This window comes from Anser anser (assembly GCF_964211835.1).
Source record: "Anser anser genome assembly, chromosome: 14".
NCBI lineage: Eukaryota > Metazoa > Chordata > Aves > Anseriformes > Anatidae > Anser > Anser anser.
Genome location: NC_139735.1, coordinates 14,368,176 through 14,390,495, shown reverse-complemented (window position 1 = coordinate 14,390,495; position 22,320 = coordinate 14,368,176). Strand labels below are relative to the sequence as shown.

The 22,320-nt window shown below is 43.4% G+C and overlaps 1 protein-coding gene across 9 annotated transcripts in view; it reads left to right on the top strand.

Annotated features, from left to right (window-relative positions):
- The window catches only part of KCNIP1 (potassium voltage-gated channel interacting protein 1), a 256,038-nt gene that overhangs the window by 181,368 nt on the left and 52,350 nt on the right, over positions 1–22,320 (top strand). The window contains exon 1 of one of the 9 annotated variants that reach the window (XM_083798236.1): positions 6,121–6,252. The exons of the other annotated variants lie outside the window; for them this stretch is intronic. Within the exon in view, the coding sequence (XP_083654362.1) occupies positions 6,144–6,252 (109 nt within the window). The 5' untranslated portion in view covers positions 6,121–6,143. Of the gene's footprint in view, positions 1–6,120; positions 6,253–22,320 lie in introns of those variants that run through there. 9 annotated transcript variants of the gene reach the window in all.

Below are 22,320 nucleotides of genomic sequence, written 5' to 3'. Positions count from 1 at the left end.
GGGTGTTAGGAGAAACCTCCCGCTTAGGAAAGCGATGTGGTGCTGGGGTTACCATCCCTGGGGAGCTTCAAGCGTTGCCTCACCTGGCGAGTGGTGTGCTGGCAGTGAGGCAGCTCCTGCTCCAGGTGCTAGCTGGACTAGAGGGTACCTGGTGTTCCTTCCAGCGACATTCCTGCGGCATTACGGGTGTCTCCAGGCACGTCATACATGAACAGAATTGTAGTAGAAACCCCAGTAACTGTCTGCCTCTTCTCTTACTGTAACTGATGCCAAGAGAAGATCCATCAGGGAGATGAATGAGAGAGTAAAGCATATGTAGTGCTGCATCCTTTCACTGTTTTTTTTTCCTTCTTCCTTAACATGTAATAAGCAAAAGACCTGGTCGGAAGGAATATATTAGCAGTTATCAGCAAGCTGGCATGCATTGGAAAAGTAAGATACTCGCTATTGCAGAAACTGCAAACAGGTGCAGCTGTATCAAATAACTCGGTATAGTTTATGCTAAGAAATTCTTATTTTGTGGGGTTCATCCTGCATCAGTTTTCTTGTGGTAAAAAAATCCTGATCTTCTGAGCCCTTGTGGGGGGGGGAAAGACTAGACTAGCTGTTCTTTGTTATTCTCATGCGCTTAAGTCAATATGAATCTGGAAAAACGCAGCCCATTAGAAAATAGTCTGAGAACAAAGGTTCTGTGTTATTAATCATCACTTTTATTAAAAATGAGATAGAAGTTGTGGCAATCTGATGGGAAATAAATAATATGGGGGGAAATCCACCTGTGATGAGAGAATCACTACAGCCAGACTTGACAGCAGAGGCTTCAATCTTTATGCCTCGGGACTGCTTCGAGACCCTACAGAGCAATTGCCAGTGTCACAAATGAGGGGTCACATCTCCTCTCGCTTGTGCAGAAATCCAGTAAGCAAAAACTGACACTGCAGGGCACGTACGTCTTGTGGCAGGCACGGCTTTCGAGTTTCTTGGCTCCTGGCAGTGACGTGCACCTGCTGCTGAGGAGAGTGCTCACCTCCGAGCGTGGGCTCTGGGGAAAGGGCTCAGCTGGAATGGGGCCTGGCACGGGTCAGCCGGATGGGAAATCAACCCCTGGTTGAATTGACATCAGGTTTTTCATTTTTGTGTCCAGTTTCAGATTGTGTAAAGCCCTGTCCTTCCTGGATCAGATCTTCATGTCACATCACCTTAGTGTTCCTTATTTCAGGCCTGAAATACCCTCTTGTGCTATTCCTCCTTTTAACTTTCCACTTCCTCTCCCCTACCCTCCTTTTCCTCCCAGCAGGTGTCCTCAACTTCTGTTGCCAGTCAGAAAAGTAGGACACCAGTGCAGAAGCCTTTCCCTGGCTCCCTCGTGGTGCAGCAGGCATTGCTACTCAGTCACTGGTGCTTCATCCAACCTGAGCCAACAGCCCTGCAAAGGGCAGGTCCGGAGCTGGAGAACTTGTGGGGCAGCTGTTGAAAGCAGCTGGTGCCCCCCGCAAGGCTGCTGGTGAGCTGCCACCTTGAGAGGCACCAGGCTTTGGGTGTGCTGCTGGGGTTCCTGCAGCCGTGTGGGTTAATGTATAAAGGTCTAGGGAAACAGATAGAGAGTAGTAAATAAAAGGAGAAAAGCACAGCGCAGCCTCTCTGAATTCCTGCCAGTGGAATAGACGATGGAATCACTAAAGGTGGCTGTTACCCTTACATTAATTATTCCTTGCTCTAATAATACGCACCCAATTTCAGGTAGCGTGCATGTAAACTGCAGTTCAGGTTAGTCCTCTGAGGTTGCACAGTTTCTATATTCATTGCTGGTCTACTCACCATTTACAGCTCAATGGGAGGCTATGTGTGCATCATTAGCACCCGCCGGCTTCTGCTGTAGTGGGGTACATACAGGGTGAAGCTGAGTCCTCCATTCAGCGGTGTGCAGAACCTTCAAGGCCGGATATTCTTGTCTGTGCTTCCCGCTGTGGCCTAGAAAAAGTCAACAATGAGGTATTTGATTTCTGGAGCCTTTCTCTGAAATGTATTCCTGTGGTTTCTGAAGCTGTTGAGGCCAATTGGGATAGTAAGCTGGGAATCCCAAGGTCAATCCCTCTTAAGGGAAGAAGTGTGGGGTCCTCCTGCTTCTCTGTGTAAACCCTGTGGGTCCTCAGACCTGCCGGCTTCATTTCATGGCCAGCAAGCAGGGAAGCATGCACAGAGCAAAGAGTGGCTCCTTCACATGGCTCAGAGGTGAACCAAGGGGATGGGATTATAGCTGCCTTTGTTAGGGCAGAAAAATGTGTGCTATGTCAGGCAAGGGTTTGTCTGCTTGTTGCTTCCTTGAGCCCACACAGCAAGATGGCAGGCTGAGGCACTGAGCTCCTTGCTCCCAGCTCCCTGTGCAGCACTAACAGAAAAGCATCCACGCTTCTGCATTACCCAAACCAAACTGAGACATCAGTGGTTCACCTATCGTTACGCAGAATGCATCTCCAGTGACAAAAATAACTGGTAATTAGCCAGCACTTCCAAAAACACTCTGGCCTGGTGAGTAACTGCTGGAAAACACAAATGTGATATGAAGCCGAAGTAATTTGTGGGCAGAGGGGTCAGGGTGAGATTGTGGTGGTGCAAATGGGTCAGGACCTGAGCCTGTTGTCAGGGAGCAGCTGTTAGTTTGGCTGACGATGGCTCACGGTTTAGGTTGGGACCCTAAACCATTAGTAACTTGGGTGCTAGACTTGTTAAATTGACTCATAGCATATTTTTTTCAATCATAGTCTGTAGTTCTCTCTCCACATAATTTGCAGAAGGTACAAATTCCTTAGGGATAGTCAGAGCCAGAGAAATATGAGAAAACCCAAATCACGTGGGGTAAAGGGGGCAGATGAATAACTGTTGACCAAGGCAGGCTGATAAAATACTGAAATTTAAACAATATCATTTGCTTGGGTCTAGGTGACTTAAAATCACTCAGACACCTGGTTCTCGCTTTGGTTTGCCTGGTTGAAAATGAAAACAGCAATAAAACCCCCAACTTTATGCGCACACAAATTATATTGGATAAGTATGTATGGAATAGTAATTTAATATTTTTGGTGTTACAGCTACCTGCAGTATTGTGAATGATCTCATTATGCCATTTCTAAAATACAACAGAAGGGGAAGAGCCTCAGAGTTCTGCAGTGAAAATAGATTTATGGGCAGTGGCCATGTGGGAAGAGTGTTCAGGACTGCCAGGTATGGGAAGAAGATCCATAAACAAAGGTGTTCTGGAGATATTTGAAATAATGAGCTGCACAGGAAGAATCAATCAGATGTTCCTGTTTATTCTTTATCACAACACGAGAACAAAGGAGTAGTCGATCAAAATGACAAATTTAATATTTTGTTTTATAACAGGCTAATCATACAATAACACTGGAGGCTTTTTACAGGTGTGGGTAATGAGAACCTGTCGTGCTGTATTTGTTTTAAAATGAAGCAAGGAGATGAATCCTCCTTGAAAGTACAAATGTGGTCCAAATTGCTTGGCTGCTGGGAGAAGCTTCTGCGATGGGAAGGTTATTCTCCATTTTGCTGTGATTGTTGCACCTTCGTATGATGTATTTTTCCCCAACTGATTTAAAGAGCCTTTTATACATCACATAAGTCATTGATATGATTCATCATTGCAATTCTTTTATTACCACAAAATCCTTTTCATTATATGTTATTTTGATTGATCTTGATGAAGTTCTTACTCGTGTTCCCAGAGGGCACACACAGTGCATACCTAGCGCAAACCTTCCAGAGTTAATTGAGCCATTCAACCCCTTTTGCTGTGTGCAAGAGATACTTAGGCTAGGCATTAGCAAGACCATCTATCTCTATTATCAAGACATCTGGTATTTTAAACAGACCTGCTTACATTCCTCTTTTTTAGCATTTTGCAAAAATAAAGCTATTACTGCTTCACTAGGAAGCTTAACCTTGCCCATATATAACGGGAAAAAAAAAGCCCTTGTTCTTCTAGTTGTTGTTCTGCAAAGTTTGTTTTTGTTGGCTATAGTAGAAAACTGGGCAATCAAGTTTGTGCTGCTAGTTTTGTGTGTGATTTTAGCTAGAAACATTTAGTCCCTGGGGTTACCCTCTGCGAGAATAACAGTATATATTATACGGCAGGTATACCAATGTTTGGGAAAAATCGATCCAAAGGCTGCTGCAGCTCTGCAGAATGTTTTCTAGCCTGTAGAATATTTACTCCAAAGAACTCCCAACTTTGAATCCAGCTATATATTTGGCGTTGACTCAGTTTGGGTTTTTCTTTGATCCAGGCGTGATTCAAATAAAACAGCTAAATAGCTCTTAGTTAATATTTCTGCCTCTTGTCCAGAGTTGGTGGTGCTCTGTTTCGGTACTGAGGATTCACTCTTGGGCTTAAAGCACAGAAGCAGTTTCTTGCATTAGCTCAATGCTGTAGCAGAGAACGGGTGCTGCGGTACCTGATGGGCCAAGCTGGGAGCTGAGCTTTGCTGCGATGTGCTCCTAATTAAATTATTTCTTAAAAGGGAAGCACAGATCTGGGTCTGCAGGGTTTGCCACCCGATTATGCATCTGTAGACAACTCCCTAATCAGTTGTGTTTATTTAAATGACTAAATAGCAGCAGCAAACTGGTTTGGTTTAACTAAACACCATAGTGATAGGTCAGTTTAGGGCTTAAAGCTGGAGGGATGGAGGAACTTTGTCTGGTGTCTGTCAGCCAACCAGCAGCTCTTCCACAGAAGGGAAGCACAACGTGGGGCTTCTGTGTCCCTGCACCAGGGAGTCCCAGTGCCTGGGGTGGTAACAGCCCCATGCCAGCACAGAGGGGAGCTCTGGTTAGGTAGCTGCTGGTGGCAGGAAATCCTCATCACCCTTGCAAATGCATTATCCTGCTGTTTGATCTGTTCATTGGTCACCTGCGCATGGAAACAAAGCTCCAACTCAATTCAAGTGTTCTTTTCTTGGTGACTTGATGACTCAAGCATGTACGAGCACTCTGCACCTCCACCCTGGCTTCCATAGCAACATCTGTACGATCAGAGGGCACCCCTTGGTTAGCATGATGTACGAAATCCCGTTGAGGTCCTGCTCCCGGGCATGGCTGCACAGTGGCAGTAGGCCCAGCACCTCTGGGCCCAGGGCTGCTGCTCACCCCAGGGCTGGCAGCATGGGGCGGGGAAGGGCCTTGCCTCTCGGCACTCCCCTGAACATCATAGCATCTTGTACTAACGGCGTGGTTGAAAAATCTGGCTTTAATTATGTTGCAGCTTCGCGTCTGCCACTCTGATAGAACACCCAACCTGCCAAGTGTTCGCTCCTCCGTAGTGCTTATGGAGAAACACATCGTTGACTAAAGCTGAGAACATCCCGCAGCACTACCCCAAGCAAGCAGCCTGGTGACACGTTGCCCTGGTTTGTCCTCCTGTGCGCTGTGCCCATGGGCATACTCTGGGCTTCCTTGCACAAAGAACGGCCACGCGGGTCCTGGGCTCCGTGTGGGCATCCATGTGCACACAGGGAGTGTTTGTGTGTATCCCAGTGTGCTGGGGGCACTAAGTGCCTTGCTGCCTCAGTGTCCTGGGGTAATGTGGAGGACGGGGATTAGGAAAGGGAAGGATACTTCCTTTCCTCCCTTACAACGTGCTGTAGTCTCCTATGCAGTACAGAAGAGGCATTGACAAAAAGCATCCAAATTGGTAGGATTACCAAGAAAATCCCCAAAGCAAAAGATGACTGGTATCACAGATACTTTAAAAAAAAAAAAAAAGTATATAATGAAAGCTATGCAAGATGTTGCTGAGGTTAGGAGCCCTGCATTAAGTTGTTCAGGGGCAGAGTAAACTCTTGAGAGAATTACACTAAAGAAAATAAAACCCGAGATTACTGCTAAATGCTGAAATTGCTTGGATGTTTTTTAATTAAAAAAAAAAAGGGGGGGGGGGAGAAGAAGAGAAGCAGAAGTAGGGGGAGAGCCTGAGAAAGAGAGGGAGTGCGAAGCCAGGGGAGGGAGAGGGAAGGGGCTGCACACTCAGCTGAGCAGCGGGGAGGAAAGCCTCCAACGGAGGAGTTTGCAGCTTTCGATGTCTGCCAGCCGGGTGCCAGCACGCCAGCAGGTACTGCCTGGTGCCTCGGAGGATGTGGACTAAAGGCGAGTCGGAGGGACTGCAGACTCTAGGCATTGTGGTGGTGGTGTGCTCCTCTCTGAAACTTTTGCACTACCTCGGGCTAATTGACTTGTCAGATGGTAAGAGAACTTGCAAGTTTTCCAGCTCCTGTTTACTTGTGTTTAAATCTGTTTCAGGGAAGTAAGTGGCAGGCAGGCAGCAGGAAGGGCAGCACTGTTTGTCAGTGCACTGGTTTCTCAATGTTGTCTTCGTCTTTATTAAGGCTGATACAGGCTGCAAGGAGGGAATAAGGCTTGATGTTTTATTGAGGACCTTTGTTTGCTTTCAGTATATTACCATAGCCAGCGAGGATCTGAAACTGTGATATCTTTTTGACTTACTTTATCTAATTTTCTTGATTATTTTTTTGTATTTATTAAACCTTCTTTTTTCTCTTGAAAATAAATTTAATGCCAGCATAGAAAAAGGAAAGTCTCTCTTGGGGTAACAGAAGTACAGCTGATAATTAGGTGCATGATTTCATATGGATACCAAGACAAAGAAAACAAACAAGAAAACCTGCTGTGACGTTTGTAAATTTAAGACAAGATGGAAATAAAGATTCTGAATGTCAATAGAACAGAAAACTTTTCTGTGTTTGGTGCTGCAGACACTTCAGTAAAGTAACCAGAAGCAAAATAACCTGGAGAGAAACGTTTCTGTTTTCAAGTACTGAATTGAAAGGTTTGGTCTCTTCACCTTAGCAGTGTGAAACTTTTTTCTTAAAGGCTGTTTCCAGGTGAGGAAAGCATATGTATTTCAACAGTTAAGCAAACTGTGGTGATCATATTATCTAATCATAAGGGGATGTATGCATCTCTGTGAATTTCAAAAGAAAAGACTTCTTATTACTTCTTAATGAACCAAATGAGACAAAAAAAAAAGTCACACACCCCAAGTCACTGAGTGTATTCTTGCTTAGATCACTGATAGTGCCAAGTTTGTCTACAAAGCACAAGCAATGATAAAATACTAGCATAAGCTCCCACGATAGTTTGCGTGGCTATCTTTAAAATATGGGTTAGCTAAGGCTGACATAAGATTGAATAAAAGTAGAGGACGTTTATATATTAAGTATATTTTGCTGGATAATGGCGAAAGCAAGGAACACATATGGATTTTTTTATCTTGCCACTGCAAAAGCCAGTGCTGTCACGTAATCCTAGCAACCCTCCTGCAGGATTAAGAAAAATAGGAAAAGTGGCCTGAATAGGAGTTATTTTATTTAGACTAAGAGGAGATATAAATTGTCATGTATTTTTTGTTACACATGTGTTGGTATTCCACAGAGCGTTTAGTTTACTCCTAGAGTGACACTGGAGTTCAATTATATAATTACAAATAAATTAAAATATCTGACAATGACAGCTATTTTCAAATAATAGCAGCAGAACAGCTCAGCTTAAAAATGAGCTGTCAAGTCAATTGCTGAAAGCAATTGCATTGCTACCTGTTTAACAGCATGAACACTTTTATCCCTTCTTTCTAGATCTAATTACTGTAATTCCAATGTCTGCTCTTTTCAAAGCAATTTTTTTCCCCAGAAGACTCTGCACAGTTTCTCCAGCAAAGTCAAATACATGACAGGTGAGAAAGTTGTCTGTTCACGGATGAAATGAGCAAAAGTGAGCAAACAGTCCTGAAATATATTCACTGAACAGCTCTGGATGTGCATGTTTGCAGTCATCAGTCAATAATCACTCAACCCATTCAAGCGTAGAACGGTATATAGTATTTTCTTTCAACTCTGTTTGAGGGAGTACCATAATAATTTCTGATACCCATAATACCTGATTTCTGATGGATTATCTGACAGATAGAAGCATGATTTTATAAACCTTGCCAGCTCTGATTTTTTTTTTGCTGTAGTTCTTCTTGTTTGAAAAATAGCTCATTTGGAGATCCAGTTATATTTATTTGGTATTTGTTAAATTATATGATTTTGGTCTTTTCCCCCTTCTGCCTCTTTACTTGTACTGAGTATTAATTACATCTAAGTAGTAAGGTTAATGTAATGTAAGTGCTTGTTAATGCAGTGCGATGCAAATTTCAATCATCTGAAAATCTCTAAAGGTAGTATTAAATTCTCTTCTTTGGTGTGCTGTGATTGGGAAGGTACAGTGGGTGTTTATATTATGACATAAATATTTCTTATGTCTTTATATTCAATAGAAGCGCTCACTGCTTTTATTTATAGAGATCCAGAAATTCCAGGGGCTTTCTTACGCCTGTGTGCAATAGCACTTGCAAGGAGCTGTTGGAATTGGCTATATTCCTCTTGCTTTTTAGAACCAGTATTATTTTATCTCCTGTAGCCAGAACAGACCTCCTCAAGCATTGTTCCTTTGTATAGCAAGGAGAGGGGAAAAAAAAGCTGAGTGCTGATTCTTCATTCATATAACATAAGCAGCAAGGCTTAAGGAGAAGAAAATAGTGTAGATGATAATTCAGGGGATGTGGAATTTTAGAAGTGGCCGCAGCTGAATGCGTGTTTGTTCAGCTCTTTCTCTGACAGTTATGTTCCAGATGTAAGGTTTGGTTCTTGCAAATAGTTAGTTCAGGTGATTGACAATGGCTGAAACCAGAGACATTAGTGGTAGTTTTAATTCCAGAGAACAACCCAGAGCTGTGTGCAGCATTTTTTTAAGTATTAATCCAAGTGAACAGGATCTTTTTTATTATTTTTTCCCCCTTCAATTCTTTTGTCCCACCTGAAATGCAGGTGGAGTGAATCTATTTGAAATTATCCCATAAAACTCAGCCAAACAGAGGAGCCCCAATAAGATCAGACCTTGGCTTGTTGTAAATGTTAATGTTTTCCAGAATTCTTCATTAACGTGTTCCTATTTGCTTACAACCAAACGTTGAAGGCTGGAATCTAGATACAGTTCTAAAGCCAAATTTGTTTGACTAAACAGAGAAGTTGCGCAAAGCATGGGGCATTTTTTTGTGATCCAAATAGGTAAAGAAGCATTAAAGATAAATTGTTTTATGCTTATCTGTCACTATTTTGTCTTTTGTGGGCTTTGTTTCTTGGCTGTGTTCTTGCTGCTATCCTGTGCTGGGACCGGGAGCTGCTGCAGTCTCATGAGGTCAGGTCCAAGCTCCTGATGAGTACACACAGTCACATCCAAAACGGTGGGCCGTGAGTCCAAGATATATGTTCTAAAGTACAGCAAGACATCGGCCAATACTTAAAGGTATTACATGCCACCTGGGGTACATCTAGCGACATTTCGTATTGAATCGTGCTTGGAAACCAATAACCTTCTCTGTAAAGCAAGAGTAAATTCTGGCTGTACATCTGTTTTGCGAGTTTGGCTTTAACCCAGCTTCTTTGCTGACCATACATCTATCCTCGATACTCTTGAAGCATTAATAAATTATATTTCTTCAAATTAGAAGGATTCAGAGCAAATGTGTGGTGCTTTTGGACTAGTTCAGTATTGATTCAGTGACACCCACAGCAAGGTGCAAAATCCTGCAAATAAGTGGAGTAAAAGATACCACTGAGTGTATTCGTCCTCATAGTGCGTTTATTTGTCAAGAGCTGTGTTCACAACAAAAACAGCTGAATCCTGCGGCAGGAACTGTGGAGTTCAGATCCAAAACAACCACAAAGTAAAACTGACAACATGCTAACCAGTCACCTCTGAATCGCATTGGTTTTACCTGTGGTACTGTTGCAAGTGTTGGGACTGGGAATAGCCCAAGACAAATCATACCTGTTTCTCGAGGTACTGCGTGGTTTAACTGTATGTAAAGGATAAAGCTGCTGTCGAGCAGATCGGTTGGGCATGTGGAGCACACCAGGGTTCCTGCTCCAGCTCCTTGGGCCCAGCCCTACAGAGATCCTCATTGTCCAGCTGCTACAGGTGCTAGCCAGTCTGCAGTGAGATGTATCATGTGAAGTAGGAATATTCTTTTGTAAGAGCTCTTGTGAGAGCACGTTCTTTCCTACAGCTTCAGGTGGGGACTTCAGTTATGCTTTAAAGAGAGGGAAATAGTGAAGCGATTTGAGCAGGTTAAAAGCTGGAGTCCTTTCGACTCCAAGGCATCCCAAGGAGGTAATGAGCTATGGGGGGGGAGAGAGGACCAAACCCATCACCTTCAGCATGTTACAGCCTCCACACTGTGTGATGTTATGTTGCAGCTGAATCAGTGTATTTCTGTACGTCATCCCCAGTGATTCCTTTCCAGTTGTCCTGACCCATACTGGTGTGCAGGGCCTGGTGCTGGGGGACACTTCTGAAACCCCAAATATGTGTCAGTGCGGGCAGAGCTCGAGCAGCACACCACTGCAAAAGTCTGGTTCCTTTTGCTACTAGGCCAGTTCCTCCATTTCATGCAATTATTTTTACTTCAGAGGGAAATTATTTGCAAACTATTCAAAGGGCTGAAGTGAGAGGGATTATAAAAATGCCATTTATTGTCACATCTTCTGGCGTGCAGGGTAGCAGGTACCTGAGTTTCTGCACAGCATCCTCTAGCCCCAGTTACTCCTGCTGCGGGATCCTGTTCCTGTTGGCCTCCTGGATGCAGCTGCTGCCCTGTCCCTGCCCACCAATGTTAATTGCTGGGTTTCCCTAAATAGGGCACTTGATGACAGTGCTGGCTGGATCATGCTTCTTACAAATTTTGTATCTCACGTTTTTCTGTACTGTGTTCTACTATAGCACTTTCTTACCTCAACTGTTTTGTTTTTGTTTTCGTTTTTTTTCAGTCATGGAAGTTACAACACAAATTCAAAACTTTTACCTTTGAATACAAGAGAGCAGAAACTCAATGAAAACTTTCCTGGAAGTTCCTGAGAAATGACCTGCATTACTTTGTGTACCTGCATTCCTGGCAGGGTCCTGCAGTATGTTTTTATAGGCAAAACAGAAACCTATAAAACTTCTAAACATATTGCTGCTTGTATTTTAAGGAAAAAATGGTTAGCCTCGAGGATTGCTCTGGTCACGCTCCTGAATACCCTAGTTAGTTGTGTAATAAAACATAACACGTTGTGATGTACCACTGAAGTGAGACTCTTCCCCTGCCTGCTCAGGTGGGGTTGGCCCTGCAGGATCCCTGCCCTTAATTGAAATTCTGTATTTTTAAGGACTGCTCTTTGCATAGTGAAGTGGCAATTTTGTGCATGGTTCTCTACTGACTCTGATAGACAGCACGTGTAGTTTGATCTGGGATAGAGATATTGGTTTTATTACTTGGTAAAATTTCACCTTGCTCTCACATATGTGGTCATCCACATGCCAAGTGGTATGTCCTTTAGTGGCATACATGAAGTCATATAAGTAGTCACGTCACAGGACTCTGTAGCTCTGCCATGAGACATCTGTTGACGAGGCCACCCTGGGTCGTTTCCCACCCATATGAAGAGTGTTGAGGGTGCAGCGGATCCCTCTCAGTCCCATCCACTTCCATGTCTTGCAGCAGTATGAATTTGAATGTTTTTACATGAGCCCTGCATGAGCTGTGGTAGTGTACGTAAGCATAAGCAGGCCCTTGTCTTCATGACTCATTTTTTTTCCATGTTCATGACAATGTAGGGAAGTGAATCAGTCTAGTAGATCAGAATTTTGGGCTACAGATCTTATTGCAAATATTAAATTGCAGTATCTCCACTGGGTCTCAGGGTTTGGTTTTTTTATATGTTGGTCTGAGTTAATGTAATGATTCACTGTTCAGTTGGTAAAAATGAGACCCTGGTTCTGAGGTATAGCAGTAAAATACCTTTATTTTTTTATTTTTTTTTTGGGGGGGGGGGGAAGTGGAGTGGATTATCCATTCAGAACCTCAGTTTTCCATTGTCAGGGATATATTATGATAGCATTGCTTGTCTTTGCATAGTTGTACTGTGTTTGCAGACAGTCAGCTAACTTTCCTTTGTTGATAACTGGCAGGACAGAGTCCCACGGCATGAAGCAGAGAAGTCAGCAGATAAACAAATGCCCCAAGTGCCGCTGCTGAGCTTTAGTGCTTTTGGGCATGGTCTTGCCTCATGAGGTTATTACTCAGGTCTGTATGGGGGAATGACATACACCCAAGAGAGGACAGAGCCAGGGTGTGCAGCCAAAATTAACCTCACGATTCCTGGTTTTCTGATGTTTTGTGTTCTTGTGTAGGATTATGCCCATGTAAATCTGGGGAAGCGTATATGTGCATTTATAATCAATGAGTTTTTAAAAAGTTATCCTGACTAATCATTATGTTTCCTATAGTGAAATCTCTGAATTTATTGCAACACTTCCAGCTTTCAAGGTTTCATCTCTCACATAATTAGCTGGCCCTGAGACTTCATTATCTAGTCTGTGGCAGGAGCTCTCCTGAAGGCTGGGAGCTTTGTGTACAGCCTGAGCCGTTGGCTCCCGGTTGGAGACGGAGTGAACTTTGTTTGCTCCATGTTGTCTTCTGATTTCACTTCAGCACCTGCTAGTGCCGAAGGAGCCTCTCCAGATCAACTCCTGACACTTGCCTTTGATGTTCTGGGGCTTTCCTCCCAGCTTCAGCTCTGCTAAGGAGAAGGTTTGACGTGGTGGATTAATTGCAGTCATTGCACTCCCCGAGGAACTTGAGTTGTTCATGCCATTGCTGTGTTAACACCGAGGCAATTAGTGTCTGGTACTCCTTCAGACAGGCAATTCAAGTCTTTTAACTCCGAAGGATTTGTTCTAGCAGCAGTGATTCTGCCTCAACCATCAGGATCCATGGAGTGATGCAGTTAATAGCTGTAATTACTTATGGCTGTATTTGGAAGAGCATATTGTGCTGCTCTGATGTTTGTTGTAGTTGCCCTACTGATAACCTTTCTGTTGAAATAGAAATTTCTTAATCATTTATATTCATGTTATAGTAGTGCTTCACGTTTCCCTGCTCGCCATCCTGTTTACTGTCGGGTCTGTGAGTAAACCCGCTGTGTGTTTGTATATTTGTAAGCTGTGGCTTAACATCTCCCCTCTGCTCTGCGTGCAGCACTCCTCCAGCTTTGCATCTAGGTTAGGCACGTATAGTTCCTGTTGCTCCTGCAGCTGCTGTTTCATCTGGTTTCTTGCCCTTGCAGGGTTTTGTCTGCCAGCACCCTTACAGTGTGCTGGGGTTGTGGAGCTCTCTATTGACTGTCTGTGTCCCCTTGAAATACAGCATTGCCTTAAAGAAAACAATCTTGTGTCCCTGTCCCTCTGCTTTTTGTGAGAAGGCTGTAAGTGTCACTGCTATACAGAGCCTGTGACCGGACCCGAGGTTCTGCTCTTCTGGTCTCTCCGCCCTGGGGTAGTGCCACCCTCCCAGCTTAGCCCTGAAGCCTTGCTTACTAGATTTCCGTGTTCAGGTGAGACTGCCAGACTGCCACGGCCTCTGCCCACCGAACTGGTGGCCCTGAAGTCACTCAGTGCTCGTCTTTCCATGTAGGCTTCCTTAATCGTTTTCTTTGTCTTTAGAATGTAGTCTGGTTCAGAGACTTCCCTGCAGGTGTTTGGTGTCTCCTTGCTTATTTTGGTTAGTGAGGAAAAAAACAATTCACTTACTTAAGCACTTACTTTCCAAATTAAAGGTTTGCATCAGTAGGTATAAATATCCCACAAGCACCCCATAACTTGCACAGGCACAGAAGCTGAAACTCTCTTTGAAGCATTGTACCTACCTGGTCAGAGCCAAAGCTGTAGGTTTTAGGATTGCTGGGCGGGCGGGGGGGAAGCTGTGATGGGACAAGTATAGGAGTGCTTCTTAAAATGAAGTAGATGAGAAAGGTAGAGTCCATCCCGCTGCCTCAAAGCAAGGTCACACCTGCCTTAGTAAGTCCATGCCAGCATGACAGACGCACTACAATGTTTTGTCTTCAGTCCAGCAGTGGGCGTAGAGAACAGATGATATCTTTCATCTTTGTACAAACCTCATAAAGAGTATTATGTTCTTTCAGCTTGTTCTCCCCCAATGTAAATAACTTTAACTCTTTTGTTCTTTTTTTGTTGTACAGTTTGTAGCCTCTGGTTGTTTTCACTGTTCTTCACGTAGCTGGCGAAGTGTATTCCTGTTTGCACTTCTAGTGAGGTTGTCGTCATCTTTGCAGCAACGTGGAACTATTCGTTTATGTTCAGCTGCTTACCCACAGTTATCTGCAGATCTTCAGCCTGGACTGCTATTCCTCATCTTCTGTTTGTGCATTCGTTTCTCTGCTCTGCCCTGTAGCCTTTAGCGTTTGCCTTTATCAAACTCTATCTAGATATTTTCAGGCCTTTTCTCACACTGCTGATCTGTTTGAATTTTTTTGCAGTCCTGTCCAACATGATGATGTCTGCTCTGTCTGACCAACCAGGTTGGTAATAAACAAGTTGGCCCAGGAAGGACCTCAGCGGATTCCCACTTGGTGCCTTCCGTTCTCCTGATGCTGAACCACAGAGGCTGCCCTCTGAGCAGCTGCCCAGCCAGCTCCCATCTGTGTCATTGGCAGCTCCATAGACTGTTCTTCCCTCAGCTGTCAAAGGAGAATGTAGTGTGAGACAGGATCAAAACTATTATTCAGATCAAGATGTAATCCATTCACTGCTTCTCTCCTGCACAAGGATGTGCTATATTTGTTCAGTTTTGTTTCTCTCTATTGCATTTTTTGGCAAATCCGTGACCTCTGCTTGTAAGCATACATCATTAGCTGTTCCAGTATAGCCTGACAACTGAAGTGAAAGATGGAAAAAAAAAAATTTACATGGTACTATAATCGTTCACTCTCCTTTAGCCATGTGTCCCTTCTAGGACAAAACAGAAGATCCTGCCTTTGGTCTTCCAGTTCTTTGAAGATAGGGAAAACGCAGAGATCAGCAATCCTGGGAAGTTAGGAGCAGGAATTCCTCATCTTTTATGCAACAAAAATACACCACCTATGTTTTACAGTTCCTGCTGAAGTAATCACCTACCTATGTAGGCGTTCAGCCTGAGATCTTTGAAGTTTTGTGGGGCTCCCACAGGGTTGTAATTCAGTCAGCCTTCCTGTAGGAAGTATTGTTTGTGATCTTCCGCTTCAGCAGTTCTGAATGAATAGATGAGGATTGTATTTCTAGTCCATTGGTGCAATAGTTGTTCTGTGTGCAGCGCGGCAAGCCTTCCTCTTCAGAAAGCATTTCAGCATCACCAGACCCGTCTTCAGCAGAAAGCATTGCAGAGCCAAGTGGTGTTTGCATCATACTTACCCGGGGCAGCAGAGAGGCTAACAACTGTTGTTTTAATCTTTATTTCTGCTCTGGTAAAAAGAATGCATTAGGGTGTAGTGGTGAAAGATACAGAAATGAATTAAGATTGTAGAAAAACAGCAATAACAACCTCCGTCTGAAAGCACAAATCCCATGTTTCAATAAATGTTACAGTTGTGTCATCAACACAAAGCCTGAGCACAGCCGGCTGCGTGCATGTTTGGTGGAGGACTGCACATGGCTGAACTGTATGGAGGGAGCTTCTGTGCTTTATGTAGCAGGTGGCTGAGAGAAAGGGATCTGTTTTCAGTGGGACGAAGTTCTGGGGGCGGGACAGAAAGTGAAATTAAGTGCTTATTGCTTTACGCATTAGTGTTTGAAGGACTTAGGCATTGAGCTGACTTAGGAGTTTGTTAATGGTTTGGAAAGTGCAGACCTTTGTGATAGTGATGAATCAGCAAGCTAACTGTCTTAATTAGCTATTTTGGTAAGCATGACTTCAAAGGGGACAACTTGGGTCTTTTATATTGTTATCTTTTTAAATACATTTTTTAGGCATACAAAAAGAATATATCAATATACCACAGCAAAACTGGTAGCATTTCTCACGCTGTCATTCCATGATTTGTGTGCTTTTGTTCACTCCCCAAATATACAGAAATGCACTAGCCCGTGACTTCTGTACCTACTTACAGTTTTTCCCCTCCGGTTGGCTGCTCTTCATTCAGACTGCCTCCCTAAATTAATCAGTTTTTCTGCTTGGTGGAAGGATGTGGGAAGAGACTGATATCTGTGCATTTTAAAGGAAGTTAAATAGAATTGAACATAGCTTGATGGATATCCTTATTTTTTGCAAGGATTTTTGTTTGGTTTTATGTGTTTTTTGGAAGGTAAGAAGCATAGAGGACAAGCCGCCCTATCAGATTTCTAAAGGGTAGGATCTTATGCTTTACCTGTTCTCTAGAGCTGCAAGAAAGACTGGGCTGCAACATGCTGCATCAGTTCTGCCCTTGCAAAATAGCAGTCTCCAGGTGGCCTCCCAGCTTCAGAAACACAGCAGGTATGAGATGAGACATGATGCTGTGTGATGCACTCGTGCGTGTACCCCCACATCGTGTCAAATGACCACCGTGACAGTGGGGTAGGCATGTTCAATGCGAAGACCTCAGTGGATGTAGAGCTTGCAAAGCAAATCCTTGGTTTAAGGAAAAGCTAATGTGGGTTACGAAAAATAAACGTATGGCATTTTCTAAACTGAATGGTGATGTCATTGAAGATCTGTTTGCCCTTGTGCAAACTTTATTTCTGAGACGTTCTCAAAGGTGCTTGTAACTTGTGAAAGCACTGGCTATGGAAGCTGGAGGCTCTCCAGTGCTGCCGAACTGGGCATCGGGCTGCTTGGCTGATGTTAGTGTCTGTGATGGATCGGTACTGGTCTAACTGGGTATATTTGATAAGCTTGGCCTTCTCTTCTCTCATCATTTATTGCCCTTCCACTTGGAGACCTTTCTCTGATGTGTTATGGGATAAGGAGCCGCTGGGTGATGGGGGATTCAGGCAGGAATGTGCTCCAGTCCCATGCAGGTTACTTTGTGTTACAGGGATGGTGTTTCCAGAACAATGTAATCAAAAGCAAACAAGTGCTCCTGAAGGTTCAGGCAGGAGATTGTAAACATAATCTGGATTTCATTTCCTCAAGAAGGTTTTTTTCTTCCAAATATATCTCAGCATTAAAATTGCATAGCGTCAACTGATGTGAGGGGTTCAGTCTAACCTCTAATTGTCCTCATCTACTAATCCTCAGGAGTGTAGATAAAATCTTCTGTAAAGCACATCCTTGCCAGTAAATTCAATTTAAAAGTATCAGCAAGTTAGAGATGTGAGCTGAAGAAGTATGAAATGGAAAGCTAAGTCTATCTTGATGCTCACAAGTTTCATTTCCTTGCAGTAAGAGCTTGTCACATTGCAGGGGGCTAGAAATGGGTGTCTAAGTTTTGAGCTGTTCCTGAATGCCGCTGTCCTTTGGCGAAGGTGATGAGAGAGGCTGGGGGCTGTCGCTGGAGCAGATGGAGAGCACCAGCACAAGGACAAGCTTTTTAAGGAAGCCATCTCGTGACATGGTATCTGTCCAAATATCCTCTTCTTTGGGTAGAATTGGCTTTGGAGATGGGTTCAGAATCTTTCTGAAGGAGGTGAAATGTCAGCTGGTTTTGTCTGGAAGGAGTTCAGATCTCTTCAGTCCTTCCTGCTCGCTCAGCTACTCATGATGCCTTCAGGTTCTCAGATGTGTAGACCCTAGCAGGGTGCTGTCATTGCTCCTTTACTGCCAGCTGGGTAACTGCTTGGATGCCGTAGGGCCCTGTAACAAGACACTGACCTTATTAAGGTGCGTTTCTGAGGTAACTTGGTGCGTGTACTGATGGTACAATATTGTATTCCGTCGGTTTTAATATATTTAATGTCTGAATTCTTCCTGTGCAGCAGGTGCTGGAGTAGCGCATGATTGTATAAGTGGGGGAGCGCTAAAATAGGTCTTATAAGATCTGGAAATCCAAACCAAGTAGCAGAATATATCTGCTCTGGTTATTATGGTGTTTACTGTACTACCTAGTGGGGCGTATAACTTGAACTACCACCTGATGGGTGAAATTCAGGCTGAGGCTTGAAAAGATCTTGATTTTAATCCAGTCTGGCTACTGCCGTGCTGGGTGACTTGCCATGAGGTCAGTCCCATCAGGAAGATTTGGGTAGCAAAGATGAGTTTCTAATGTAACTTCTTCACCTGCTAAAAGTGTCCAGGGAGTTACTTGTCTGAAGCCAGAAAGGAGCTGACTGACTTTCTTTTCATCCTATTCTGGAAGTACAATGCTTACATAATGGCCATTAGTTTGATTGTTTTATTTGGCATCAGTTAAGTTCTCTTCTCAGAACACTGTTTACGTGCCTATTTATTTCCATTATATCAACACTTCTGTAGAAGTAACAGTAAAAATAAAAACTGCATCTGTGCAAGGCCAGCAATGAATAATACTTTTCAGACAGAAGTTCTTAAATTCTGTTGCTGTCAAATTTTTACACTTACCCTGAGCTTCAAGATGCTGATCAAGGCTTTTTGGGGCAATTGAAGCATAATGGAATTTGGCTGAAGTGTGGCAGCTATGCAGATGGGTGTACAGCACAAACAGAGTTAGTGTTTTGTTGCAGGTTATACAAATGATTGAAAATGTTTATGATCTTTATTTTTTTTAGCAGGCTGTAATAACACTATCAGACTACGTGTAGCCAAACATATATATCTGTTCTTCCAGACCCCTCCCGCATTTCAGTCTGGTTTTGCTGAAAGCTTAATTAATATTCTCACAACTCCATAATGATTTAAATAATTTATATATACCAATTAGCTGTCTGGAAGATGCCAAAAGCCATTCATTTCATCAACCCTGAAATTGTACCTTCTTCAGAATTAAATCAAAGCACTCTGTGGTATTAAAGCTATTATGAACTTTGTAAGATAGTTAATAGCATAGAAAATGGATTAGGCATGTGTTGCTCTGCATTTACGGACTGCAGCATCACTTGGAGACACGGAGTACATAGAGGCTTTGTTCCCCTTGAGTTCCCTGCGACTTCTCCATTCAGGTGCATCTGTCTGTGGTCAGAGCACCGCCGAGCACAGGGGATTCCTGCACAGCAAGACCTGCGTGTCATCCTGCTGCCTTGCTGTCAGCAGCGATAGGAATTGCCATGTCGCTGGCTAAGTACAAGGAGATGCTGCCTGGTATGAAAAGCTGCTTTGTGTTTCACTGATGTTGGTTGCACTCCTCTGACTTGTACTTGTTTCTGGATTACACTAGTGGGAAGGGAACCTGTCCCCTTCAGCTCTGTGCGTGCCCCATAAATTCTCATTTTCTGTTGAGAGGGGCCCCAGAGCGCATCAGCTGGGGTAATGCTGATCATAACCGAGCTGCATCCGACGCTGTAGTGAAGTTTGGACTAAGATACCCAGTTGGTTCTCATTCCATGGCTTTCTCCACCATGAAACCTCCCCACGTATTATTGAGATACAAAATAACATGATCAGTTTCATAAAATAGTCAGGAGGGCTGCAAATCAGGGCACCGTGGGCAGAGTGAGTGTGTGGGTAAGAGGGAGAACAAACCAAACACAATACTGTTTGCAGGTACTCTTCACCTGGGAAGGTTTTCATCTTGAGGATTTCTTCTCTTGAAGGTGTGCTTTATGGAGTCACCCTCAATGCGTTTCTCTTTCCTCGTTGTACGAGAGCACAGTCCTTCCATCAAAGAAGAGAGCAGCTTGGCTTGGCCTCCTGAGGGAGAGCAGAAGCGAACACCACGTAATTAGCAGTGTGACCAGGGTAAGTGCTGCTGCGGGTTCTGCCCGCCTTCGCTTCAGGTGTTGGCGAGATCCCAGTGCACAGCACAAAGCTAAGTGGAGCTCAGTGCTGCTATTAGGAGCTGTAAAAGTTGAAAGAACATGGAAGTAGTTGACTGGAGCATAAATATATCTTTTTGAATGCTATTTAATGAAGTTTTGTATTAAACCTTTTGTTTAATGAAAAATTTTGGAGGAAGCATTTGGCTCAGTTCATTCAAGGCCATGGGATACAGAGAAAGCTGGATGAGAGGTGCTCTCATGACATTTCCAGCTATATGGTTCGGTTGCTTTTTTTCCTACACATTCCTAACAAAATCTCAAGTCCTTGTTTTGTGTTTCATCCCTTTACATCATGGGGAAAAAGATCTAACCAAAACATGATGTTTACTCCTTTCTTATAGACTTGTTTTGTATCTGGCTTTGGCAAAAAAGTGAATTAATTCCTACTGGCACTGTGGGACAGGTTTGTGCAATTTGTCTGTTGCAGTGGTCACATCTGGGCTGTGTGGTTAACTAAATGCAAATATCTAATTATAATAAAGAGGGAGGAAATGAAATGCCGTCTGTCTTGGTGAACAATAGGATCCAAGCTGGTTGCAGTGATTAATTAATGTCATTGCAACAATAATTTATACACAGTTCTGCTTGCCACACAGTAACTACGTTGCCCTGTGGTATCATGCGCTAAGAGTCATCGCAAGTAGGTTTTTTCAAGCCCACCTGTACATTGATTATTGCACTGCAAGCTTTATCAGTAGGGATGTTGCTGGAATTCATATGCAGGGCCCGTATTTTATTTTTTATCTGCTGTGAACCTGAGCAGTGTCCCATAGGGAAAGGAGAAAGAAGCAGAAAGATTATTTCAGGAACAAAAATGTGAAAGCACAGAGATCCTGTGTAGCGAATGTTGCTTATTAATTTATTACTCAGCTGCGCAGGGTTATGTCAGTGTGAAGTTTGGCAGCTTGTCTTGCAGTCTCAGGTGGTCCTGTAGACGAGCTCGGTAACACAGAGCTCTGGCTAGGTGCTGGGTAGCCAAACAAGAGACTAGCAGTTTGCTGACTCTGAGTCGCATCCTGTATTAATAGTGGGGTTTGGCTTCTATAATGTCAGAGGATTGCTGTGACCCAAACGTTGTACAGCAAAAGGTCAAGGTGAACACACTTATGTCATTTCTCCCCTGCTCCTTGAGGTTGGCTGTGGGGCAGAAGCTGCTGGCAGAGCCTGGTGGGGTGATTGGAGCTGTGAGCTTGTGGAGCATCTACCATGGACCGGTTTCCAGTCAAGATCAGTTCAGCTGGTCAAATGAATCCTTCCTTGATGAAGGGCAAAACTTTCTTTTAGAATGTAGCTGAATCGAAGTGCTGTAAACATCTCTCCAATTTTGCATGATTATCTAGCTGTTGAACTGAGAACTTCCAGTGTGTGTGTAAGGTGGGACTTGCACCAAAGTTGTTTACCAAATGCTGATGTTCAGAGGACCAAAGCGCCCACACAAGCTAAATACAGCCAGACATCTGAGATGACAAAAGATGCGGTAAGAACCTGTAATGCCATGTTAAGTGAAACGGCCCCTCTGACCGTTGTCTCTGCTGGGCGAGGGAAGCACCCTGTTGTTGGGGTGGGTACCAAAGTAGTAGCCCAGTCTTCCAGTAAATTAATTTCTCAATGTGTGTTTTTTGTTCTTTCTTTTTTTCTGGTTCTGTCAACACACTGCAAACAGAAATAATTCAGTTTCTAGATATTACTGGAATTGTTTTCCTGAGTGGAGCTTGGTGAGCTGGGCTCCTTGTATCTCCAAGGATCAAGTAGCAGGGAGGCTGGTTTTGCTCAAAGTGCTGACCTCTTGCCTGTGTGATGACCAGCAGGCGCTGCTAAAGGAGGAAGGAAAAATCTGCCACTCACAAAGAAATCATCATCAAACTTGCTGCTGGTTAAAGGTGCAATATTAGCGTATGTGGGAAGAAAAGGTTCCATATACAACCTAAAGGGAAAGATGAGAAGACAATTTGCCTTTTGTTTTCATACAATAAATTAACAGAAAGAACAGATAATGTTTTGTGAATTATAGAAAATTTTCTTCCTCCCTTTGCCTCTGCTTTCTTCTCGGTATTTTTAAAGTGATGATATGAGGCTCTTTAAACCAGTTTCATTACAGTTAATTCTCCCTCTCCTCGGGCAGATGCAGCTTTATGTAGCAAATTTTTATTATACCCATGAGCTTTTTGCTTGCTTGGTAATAAATAATGGTGTTAGATTTTTTTTTTTAGTGAAATAAATATGGTCTTTCATTGCAGCAGAAAGGAAAATAATTCTTTTTTTCTCCATGCATCTCTAAATTATAGAAATTAAATAATGTGAAAACTGCATTCATTTTAAAGACGCATGGCTAGGTTACAGAAAGAAGGTTAAAGTTCCTTGACTCGTGCTGGTAATGATAACTTAGATCATCGTTACACAAAAGGTGTTTGGAATCTTGTAAATGGATGTTTTATTTTTTTAATTGTATACAGTTGGTGCAGAGCAGCCAGTTGCGCCTTCTGCTCGGGGTCTTATTCCTGAAGTGGGTGT